The sequence below is a fragment of the Gavialis gangeticus genome, unplaced genomic scaffold (assembly GCF_001723915.1).
Source record: "Gavialis gangeticus isolate Ggan-Ray unplaced genomic scaffold, GavGan_comp1, whole genome shotgun sequence".
NCBI lineage: Eukaryota > Metazoa > Chordata > Crocodylia > Gavialidae > Gavialis > Gavialis gangeticus.
In genome coordinates, this window is record NW_017729007.1 from 11,473,867 (window position 1) to 11,484,744 (window position 10,878).

At 42.9% G+C, this 10,878-nt stretch overlaps 1 protein-coding gene across 2 annotated transcripts in view; it reads left to right on the forward strand.

The window, feature by feature from the left end:
* The window catches only part of MAPK12 (mitogen-activated protein kinase 12), a 56,173-nt gene extending 51,076 nt beyond the window's left edge, over positions 1 to 5,097 (forward strand). For both annotated transcript variants that reach the window (XM_019509295.1, XM_019509296.1), the window contains one exon: positions 2,701 to 5,097. In XM_019509295.1, coding sequence (XP_019364840.1) covers positions 2,701 to 2,771 — 71 coding nt within the window. In that variant the 3' untranslated portion in view covers positions 2,772 to 5,097. The remainder of the gene's footprint in view (positions 1 to 2,700) is intronic.
* The last annotated feature ends 5,781 nt before the right edge of the window (positions 5,098 to 10,878 follow it).

Genomic DNA, 10,878 nt, shown 5'->3' on the forward strand with positions numbered 1-10,878 from the left:
CGGGGGCTGTGCTCAGGACGGGTGGCAGCAGCACTAGGCAGCAGGAGGGAAGATTATGGGGGGACTACAGCAAATTTTGGGGTGGCTGCAGCCTGCCTCCCTCCCAGCGCCACTGCTGCCTGCCCTGAGCAGAGCCTGGTCCAGCTCCCTTCCCCCCCTCCCCCCTGCCAGGAAGAGACCGACACAACCCCAGCCTGCTGCTGCAGCTTGCATCCCATGCAGATCCAGGGACACACACACCCCTATGCCCTCCCAGGGTGCATGCAGCAAGGGGAGTTCCCCCACACCCCCTAGATGATCCATGGCTCCATTCTGCTTCTGCCCCATCCTGGCTGGGCAGCACCTGCCCCAGTCCCAGCCCCTGACACAGCCCCAGCCCTACTCCCTCCTCCCCATGGGGGCTTTGATCTACCCCCCCACACACACACAGACACCCCTTTCCTCACCCTTCCCTTCCACCACAACAGACTTATCAGATGCATGTAGCTGTATTGGAAATCAGATCGGCTATCGGTCTCGGCCCCAACGTCTCTGTTGTTGCACCCCTAGTTGTGGTCATTGTGTAGATTAGATTTAAATGGTAATTTCCTTTTTCACTGGAGAAGAAAGGTGGAGTGGGAGCCAATTATTGTTGGTCTGGGTCTTCTCTTTATCCATTTTCAAAGCTCATACACTGTCAGGGATAATCCTTGATTGTTACAAATCTACCCATGGCCAACTGGTGCTACCTTACTCGGGGGGCACGTGCCCCATCAGTGACTGGGGGGGAATCCCCCCCATGGCCAGTCTCACTGACTGGGGGAGGGAGGGTCCCCCCAAAGCCGATCTCACTGACTGGGAAGGAGTCCCCCCATGGTTGATCTCACTCAGTGGCTTCCAGAAGTGGCTGCGGCGCTCCCACTCCCCAGCCAGCTGGCTGGGGAGTGGGAGCACCGCAGCCACTTCCAGAAATTGGTCCCCCCTGCCTGTCACTCCCGCTGCCCTGTGCCTGCCTGTCACCTAAGTGGGGAGGGCAGCCTGTGTCAGGGTGCACCAGTGCTCTCAGGGAGTGCACATGCACACCTTACGTGCTGCCACTGAATCTACCTTTTCTGAAACAAATGTGAGCAGGGTTGTCAATACCCTCCTGTCCTGATGGGCCTTCTCAAGGCTAGAAACAAATTTGAGTTACAGATCTGTGTAAGTTACATGAGGTGTTTTTAGCTTGCTGTTTGACTATGGCAGCTTTATGCATGTCATGGTTATTTAGCCTTGGCACGTGTTGAAAATGGAACAAAGAAAAGCACAGCATGCTTTGCTCTCTTGATCTTCCACAAGAACAGTGCATAGACTGTATAGACAAGACCCTTTTCTGAATTCTTAGGTAGCACACTATTGCTTAAGGCTGATGGAATAGAAGAATGCCATCCCTAAACCTAATGAATTACGGTTTGCCCTTGGATGTAGCAGCCACGCCTTCATAAAGCAGCAAGAGGCTGATTAATGAATGCTTTTGTTTATAGGCCTGTGTACCAAAGCAAAAATTAGGATGATTATCATGCTTTTCATTTTTAACTTTAACTTTAGGAAAGTTGCTGATTTTTCCATCCTCACTTGTCTCTCTCTTCTGCTCCTGGATTTGTTGGTTTTCTTCTCTCTCCTCCCACACTTCATGCATCACTGTTTGGTTATGCTCAGACTAGACAAAGACTTTTCCCAAGTTTCCTAAAATGACCAGTCCCATCTTTGGGATGCCTAAAACAAAAATCTCCTAACAATGTTGAAAGTTAATTCAGCTTTCAATTTAAAAACAATTTTAAAAGGAAGTGCCTCCTCCCATCGTGTACACCAGCTTATTTTAGAGGGGCATGCTTTTGTTTTGTTTCTTCATACTTTCTAGTATTGGTCGAAAGGGGAAATCCTGAGATGCTATAATAAGTGCTGGTACAGTCATTCCAAGCTAGGTGGAACAAAGAAGCTGTTTGTAACTAAATTTCCTGGCTATGGTGAAATAAAGGCAAATCCAAAGTAAAGGAAAGAACTAATGTCCATCCACAACACATTTGGACATATGTTAGGTTAACTACTTGTAGCAAAACCTATATATCAATACCTCTCCTGCCTACTGTGCTCCAGTTTTGGAAATCTGAGGCCATCTTTCCCCAGTTGTCTAGTACTTAGAAAAGTGATGATTCAATACCCTTTTTGCCCAATAGTCTACTCCTTTTTGTCTGCCTATCTATGACTAAAGTCTCTCCACCTTACCTTTCCATAACCTGTCCTCCTAGTACCTTACTCTTTAAGACCAACAACTGGCCACAGCCCTAACATGGTTGCATTGCCTGCCAGTATGAGACAACACTTTCAGCTGAGATTAGAGTCTAAATTTTGGTTCTCCTGTTTAATTAATTAGTTCCCAGAGGTAAAGTACCCATACTTAGGGTCCTAAAAAACAACCTGATATTCAGTTTCACTCTGTACAGCAGGTCTTCCTAAAAATAATGCTACTGTTCTGTAACATAGAACTGGAACATTATTAGCATTTACATAGTTTTGAACTTCTGCTTTTGAAAAAGTTGTATTCTTTCCTTCCTGTCTGTGGAGATCTCTCATCCTCATATGGACATACTCCCAGCCATTTGGGGTTTGTCCCACATGAGCATCTGTGCAGCCCATTCTAGGGACATCCTAGCAATTCTCTCTTTTAATACTGTTTTTCAGGAATTACATATAGAGAGATACTAAATTTCAAGCCACCTCAGCTATCAGAATCAAAGGAAACAGCCGTGTAAATGTGTGTGTCGACCTCTTCAAAATTCAGAAGCAGCAGGAAGGTTGTAAATGTTTGTGATAACTCAGTTGTATAAACCTTTTATAAATAAACTGGATGTAATCTGTTTTTTCTGTATTGTAAAGAACATTGGTGTCTTTTACTATGTCTAGGAACCTTGTGCCTTTAGGAGTAGCATTCAAAACTATCTGGAAATTTACTTCTATTTAAATGTTTCTCATAATTCATGAAGTACTTTCACATTTGGTTTTGGAAGTTGAGTTTACAAATCATCATAGTTAAGAATACTGCTTACCTTGAACAAGCTGAGACTAAAGACCTGTCTTCATGTGCCATGTACAGGGTCGTATAGAGATACTTAAGACTTTGCTTGGGTACTGTAACTCTGCCTGGGCTAAGTCACCTTGATGAGAAGCAGGTCTGCGGAGCACCTTACTGCTGTGGCTAAACTGCCTATGCTGCCAAGCAAACTTTTTCAGAATTGTCTTGAGTATCTCTGTGCATTGCAATTTTGTGCACTATAGATGGAACATAAATGGGTAAGTGCTTCTCTTTTCCTAAACAAATGAAGGGGAGGCTGAGCAATTCTGAAGGTAAGAGACATCTAGTCAGTGACATCTTAGCACCAAGAGATCTGGTAGAGTCCCTGTATAGTTGTTCCTAATTTTCAGTAGAGTCCCCCCGGATCCATAGACTTCTGACAGGCAAAACCTGCTACTCTCAAGAGTAGTGGAAATAACTCACGTAGTGGGATAGGACACCCCCTACTAAATAGTGACTTCTGAACAGCGTTGCTGTTTTACAGGGACCAGATAAGTCAATTTTAAACAGTATCGTATGTTCTTCCTCTAATGAATAACAACCTATCTCTGTATAGTAGAATAGGTGGCCTAGGTTTTTTTTCCAAGGGGAAAACTGAGGATTTATAACTTTTGTAAGCCCTGTAACTCACAGGTTGTTAATGCAGTTATAGCCGTGTGCTGGGGGTACAGGTATGCTGATGTTAAAAATAGAACTGCATGCTTCACGTTAGGAAGAAAGAGATGAGAATAAAAACGACACAGTACAATCATTTTGGTGTCTTGCAGTAAGCTGTCTTGTTCCCATTTTATATAGACCCTGTTAGGTATATGGTAATGATTTTTTTTAAGAAGTCATCTCATTCTCTTGTGAAAAATCCATGACAGAGGTACAGTACCACCAGGGTTTAGCTTCCTTATGAATAACTGGTCAGAAATTTTGTTAGTCCCCTTTAGCAGCTGGGTTCATTTCTTGTCTTTTCATTACTGCTAAGTTTCTAATAGTTTCCCAGATGTGGGAAATTGAAATTGATGAACCTCTGGGGTTTTTTTATTGTGGGTTTTTCTCCTCCTTTTAGCTCATCTTTTAACAAACGGAATATTTGGCTATGGCAATTTGCTATTTTGCATCAGTTCTAAGTGAAATATCTGTGAAGGGACATATCTTATCTTTGTAGAGAGTAATTGAAAATGGACCAAGAGATAGCTCAGTTTACTTACTTTTCACTTAATAAGAATTTTAAATGGAAAAGCTTAGTCAACTTTTGATGCGGGTTGTCTTAGTTATATAAGATAAACGTCTCTAAATAGCTCCTCTGAGAAATATTTGTGATGCGTTTGACAAGACTTTAAAGAAGCATCTTGGGGTGGAGAAAAGAGGCAGTGAGGAAGAGGCAATTGTGTTCAAATTAGTTTTGATGCATTTTTAAGATATTTCTAAAATTTCATCAAAACTTTTAAAATTAGAAAAGTTCAAACAGCAGTGTAATGGATTAAACTAGGGATGACCACTTGAAAATGTAGTCTGTATTTTTTATCCTATTTCACTTAATTAAAATTTGAAATTTGAGAGTTTTTTATCAGCTCTAATACTCATTAGGTATGGGCTCATTCCCTATCCTGTAGTGGCTGAAAAATGGATTTTTAGCCCTCCAAATATTATGGCTTCATACATTTGGAGGGAAAGATGAACTACTAAAATAAGAGGGAGCTAGCTTTTCAAATGGTATTTCCCCAGAAAAATTAAAAATTGAGAACTGTGTGAGGGGAGCAGAAAGGATTGCCATACAGAGAGCTTATCGAAAGAAATGCAAATGTGGAGGAAAGGATACTTTTCGTGGGAGAAAACTGCTGATTTATAAGGGGAGACAAAATTTCCTAGGTGTTTATTTGCTACTTCTAATGGTGCTAAGAAACTCAGGAATAAGAACCCAATTTTTGTTTGCCTTAAAGAGAAATGTAAATATGATCTGCATGAAATGTATTGTGAAAAATGTATTGTGAAAAATAAAGTTTTTTAAAATAGGTTATTGTCTTGTTTCCCCATTTATGTTCCTACAGGAAATGTATCGTTCTTAATAACACATTCAAGTGAAATATTTGCAGGTGCCAAGGAATGGTGTGAAACTTGATATTCTACTTGTATTCTATTTAACTTGAGTTGGTGGCTTTATTTTGGAATGAAGTCATCCCTTAGATCCTAAACTTTCCATCACATGCTCAATGGAGCAACTCAGTTACAGAGCAGAACTGACTATAGTACTGCATCCAACTATTTCTTGGAGCATTCTTGGATTTTATTCAGACATTATCTCTTTATTCTAAAAGGTAGGATTCCAGGCAAACACATTCCCTAACCTGATTAGGCTACCAGTGTTTTCCCGCCCATATGGGCAGTTAGTAAACCATGTATGATACAGTTAGCCCCATGCAGAAAGGGAACTTGCCTAGCAAATCTCTAGTCATGTAGCTGGGGCCTTGTCTTCCTAAGCTTATATGCATCCTAAGTATTTCTTAGCAGTAAATATTAAATAAATGTTTAGGATCTATAGCATTAAAAGCTGTTGCTTAGAATAAAGAAGCATATGGTCTGCATTTCTGAGCTTTCTACTTTCTGACCTGCTGTTAAAATTCAAATGTCAAGTGCCTTTTCCTGCCTGCTCTAGCTAGGAGCTTCTGCTGGAGGTTGTTTATCATTTTTATAACTTGGAAAGAAACATTCCCTTGGCCGTCATGCTTTCTATCCTACATGACTGCATGTATGAACCACTGCCTCATTGGTAGGCGATTTCCTTGTGCACAGAAGACTGTCTGCAGTCTTCCGCAATATTTAAACTACTATCTAAAGCTTACACTGCCATGTACCAAATGCTTGTGACTCAAGTATGGGAGCCATGCACACTTTTATACATGCTGGAAGCAGACTCCCTCAGGTAGAAGGTAACTGGAAAAAGAAGATAGTTAAAAAATTAATTATGAAGTAGTTCTTGTACACGGTTCTCATATCTCTGCAGCATGAGAAGTTCTAGTATAAATTTTGCTGTATATTCTTCTGCACTACAGTTTTCTCAGTGCCCCAGGGTCTGTTATATCAACTTCTTGTGTGTTAAATGGGGATGTGATGAATTTCCCAACTGCATATTATTGTTGCTTTCATCCAGGCAGCCATAAACTTTCAGTAGCATTGTTTTTTTCCTCCTTTGAAAGCACTGTTGTCCTCAAAAGGGAGTAGTAAGTAAGATACCACAAAAATAATTGCCTGTGGTGCATTAAGTTAAATCATAGAAATCATAGAAAATTGGGGTTGGAAAGGACCTCGGGAAGTCATTTAGTCCAACCCCTTGCTCAAAGCAGAACTGTCCACAACTAGGATGTTGTGGATATCTGCTAAGGCTTTGTTTAGCCAGGTCTAAAAACACCCAAGGATGGAGAGTCCACAACCTCTCTGGGTAACCTGTTCTAGTATTTTACTACCCTCCTAGTGAGAAAATTTTTCCTAATATCTAACCTAAGCTTCCCTTGCTGCAACTTGAGACCATTGCTTCTTGTTCTGTCATCTGTCAAGTCTGAGAACAGTCTAGAGCCATCCTCTTTGGAACCACCCTTCAGGTAGCTGAAGGTTGCTATTAAATCTCGCCTGTCTTCTCTTCTCTAGACAAAATAAGCCCAGTTCCTTCAGCTTCTCCTCATAAGTCATGTGCCCCAGACCTCTCACCATTTTCATTGCCCTCCACTGGACTCTCCAATTTGTCAGCATCCTTTCTGTAGTGGGAGGCCCAAAACTGGACATGATGTGGCCTCACCAGTGCCAAGCAGAGGGAAAGAATCACACTTCCCTTGATCTGCTGGCAGCACTCCTACAAATGCAGCCCAGTATGCCATTAGCCTTCTTGGCAACAAGGGAACACTGTTGGCTCATATTCAGCTTAGTGTCCATTGTCACCTCCTTTTCTGCAGAGCTGCTGCCCAGCCAGACAGTCCCCACCCTGTACTGGTGCATGGACTTGTTCCGTCCTAAGTGCAGGACTTTGCACTTGTCCTTGTTAAACTTCATGAGATTTCTTTTGGCCCAATCCTCCAATTTGTCTAGGTCTCTCTGAATTCTACCCCTATCCTCCAGCATATCTACTACTCCCCCCAGCTTGCTGTCATCTGCAAACTTACAGAGGGTGCCCTCTATGCCATCTTCTAGGTGTTGTGAAGATATTGAACAAAACCAGCCCCAACACCTAGGGCACGCCACTTGAGACCAGCTGCCAACTAGACACTGAGCCATTGATTACTACCCTCTGAGTCTGATGCTTCAGCCAATTTTCTATCCACCTTACAGTCCATTCATTCAGCCCATACTTCCTTAGCTTGCCTGCAAGAATCTTGTGGGAGACTGTATCAAAAGCCTTGCTAAAATCAAGGTTTATCATATCCTTTGGTCTGCCCGCATTCACAGTAAAACATTACTGTTAAGATGCTGCTTTATAAACTTCATTTTTCAATGGAAAATACTGTCAAATATCTTTGTTCAGAGCAGGGACTATCTGTCAGATTTGGACAGTGCCTACCACAATGGGGACCTGATCCTATGGGCCTTTTTGCACTAATGCATTAGTGCCCAACCTTTCTGAGCTGCAGGCCAGATGTGTGGTGTGGGGTCAGTCCACAGGACAGATCTGATGCACGGGATCTGTCTGTGGGTCTGATCCAGCATGGAGTCACCTGATGGGTGCTACGTGTGGCCCCAGTCCCACATTCCAGGTTGGGCCCACTGCCCTAGCCCTGCACCAGCCTTGGCCCTGCATGTGCCAGATCAGGCTTACCACCCTGCCCTGGGCATACTGAATCAGGCCCGATGCCTCAGCCCTGCGCACAACAAATCAGGCCCATTGCCTGAGGTGCAGACCGAATCCAGTGTGTGGAGTTATGTTGTCTGGCTTATGGGGCTTGGAAATTGGATGGTGGAGGAATGGCAGCATTAAGTGCTACCACTCCCAGCTGCCATATTTCCAGACCTGTGAGGAGCCCTGCAGGCCAGATGACATAGCTCCACAGATTGGATCTGACCCACAGGCGAGAGGTTGAGCACTAATGGACTGATACACTGTATGTCAGTCAAACGCTACTGCCTAATCAAAACTGAAGTTAAAGGGAAGGGAAAACTTCCCACTCTCATAATATACAGTAAGACCTGTGGTACTTGATAGCTTCACAGTTTTGACCACCAGAGGGCTGCAACAAGTTAAGTTCCCATTACATGTTTTAAAACATCAATTTCTGTGCAATTAGTTTCAGTATCTTTGTGCTCTGCCACTTGGAATGTATCCGGCCATTTGCAGTTTTCAAGGAACACTTTTTTTTAAAGACAATAGCACATTATTAGGGAAATATTAAACTTTCCCTGAGAAATGTGAACAGAAATGTTATAAAGAAAACCAAGGGGGTTGTTTTGAGAGAGATTTTTTTTAGGATCTAGAATCTATTATGCCAGTTATACAAGCACTGAAACCATCATGGAAGTAGAAAGCTGAACAATGTGGAAGCGTATAAGGCTAATCATACTGCATTTGAAATCTCACTGATGAGTCCAGACATGCACACTTCTAATACAGCAAATTCCCATGTCATTAAAAAGCATTTTTAAAACAGATATATGAAAAGTGATATCTGTGCCATGGTGAAGTCAGAAGGAGTTTTGCAACTTATTTCATTAATTCAGGATTACATCTTAGGTACATAAGCTTACAGAACATGAGTTGGCAGTATAACCCATGAGCTACAGATCTGTCCTGCAGAGGCTTTGGCAGCATTTGGCAGGGGCACCTTCTGCAGGTGCTCTCCACATGCTGCTATGAAGAGAAGTGCCAGCTGCAGGTACTTTCCCTGTACGACCAGAGAGACAGGCAGCAGCAGGTTGGAAGTGGGCAGACCTGCCTGCCCACTTCCAACCTGGTCTTTCTGGTCTGTAGCTGGAAGAGATTTCCTACTCCTCCTCTAGAATATTGGGCAGGGGGGAGCTTGGGGGAGAGGGGAGCAGGATTCAGAACAAATACTGCATTTTGTCTCAAATGAATTTTCCCACTGATGAGAGAAACTAGAGATGGCACACTCCACAGCAGGTTCCATGCCTGAGGATGTCAGACCAGGAAGTAGAGCCTGAGATAATCAATCCCACAGCAAGTATAATATTTCTTTTAAACAAAGCATGTTTCCTGTGGGTTAATGAGCTCAACGTTTATTTCAGTATTCCAGGCACAGAGTTGGGATGCCAGGAAATGCATTTAATAGTTCCATGTTGATCCTTTTTATCATATTACTGTGAGCCCAGTTTGACAGTATTTTTGTGGTTGCTAGACAAGGAATACCAAATGAAAACATGTGAGATGTTCTTAAATATTAAGGATCCCTGGCAAATACAAGCTTATATAATAACTAGTTCATACCAACATTATCAGTCCTTTGGCTTCATGGGCAAAAACTTCATCTGTGAGATGTAACTAATGTGAACCAACCTACAGGGTGTGGTGAAAGGTTTGTCTTTCTTTCACTTCTGCCAGATGCTTTTAAACAGTGCTTTTAAATTAGTTTTGTTGCAAATAAATATAAGGGGTTATACTCAGAATTATTATGAGAAGAAGTGGTATTTTAACTGGTTTTTCTCTCGATGTTTAAGATTTTGTGATGGTATTACTTGTGTTCTTATAATTTTTGTTGTGATCAGGGTTATTTTTTTTCAGGAAAAGTAGCATTTTGGTGGCACTGGTAACTGCATACCGAATGTATTTTTGACACTAGCTACTGGAAAATTAGGTACAAACATCCTCTGATGCACAGATCAGTGCTTACTTATGAAACTGGCCAAAGTAACTAAGACCCTGAATATGTTGTCCAGGATATCTGCTTTGATGCTTTTCCCCAGAATCTTGTTGTAAGGCTGTTCTCTCTAGAAAAGTGCTAATGTGGTTTCTGTGGCCAATGTGCTCTGGAGCCTTAGAGCTGTCTCATAACAATGCTGAAATTTGCCAGGGACTGTGAAGTGGATGGGCAGAGCCAAGCATTATCTACCAGCAATTCAGGATGAAGTATTCAGGATATACTCCCTATTTTATAAAACAATACAAATATATGTTACTCCTTTCCCTGCCCTTTCAAACTGTAAGTGCTGGGCTTTTGCAGCTTTGAGCTCAGTATCCCTGGGTGGGACATGGTTGCTTTGCACTGTGCTAACAGGTCCTAGCCCAAAAGCTGTTGTAGCTTCTTAAAGTTGGTCATGAACTCAATGCAGAGGATCCTTTGTGGCAAAGGGGGACTCCTGTGCTGCATACTAGTGGTCTATAGCTCTCATGGATGTAGGCAATCAGAGTAACCTAGAGCAGCCACTATAGTTATTTGCCAGAGGATCAGCCCAGGATCAGAGCAATCCCTTAGATCAGTGGTGCTCAACTTTTTGGCCCTGCAGGCTGGATGAGATCTGGGGCTGTCCTGGATGGGTGCTTGCACTGGGCTCTCCTCCAACCCCCTGCATGCCAAGATTGGGTCCTGGGTGCCTGGCACTACTCCCTCCTGGCCCCCTTACACCAGGGGCCTGGCATTGGAATTGGACCCTGGGACCCAACACTGCTCCCACCCAGCCCTGCACCCTGGGATTGGGCACCAGATCCAGTGCTCAGGGTTTGGGGTTTCCCATGAGTCCAGAGATTTGGCAGTAGAGAAACAGTACCACTGAAAGTAGCTGGAGATTGAGAATCCCTGCCTTAGATGCATTATACTCCCTAGCTATAGTTAATTTTTGGGCCTCTGAGGTTGAGTTTTATGTTG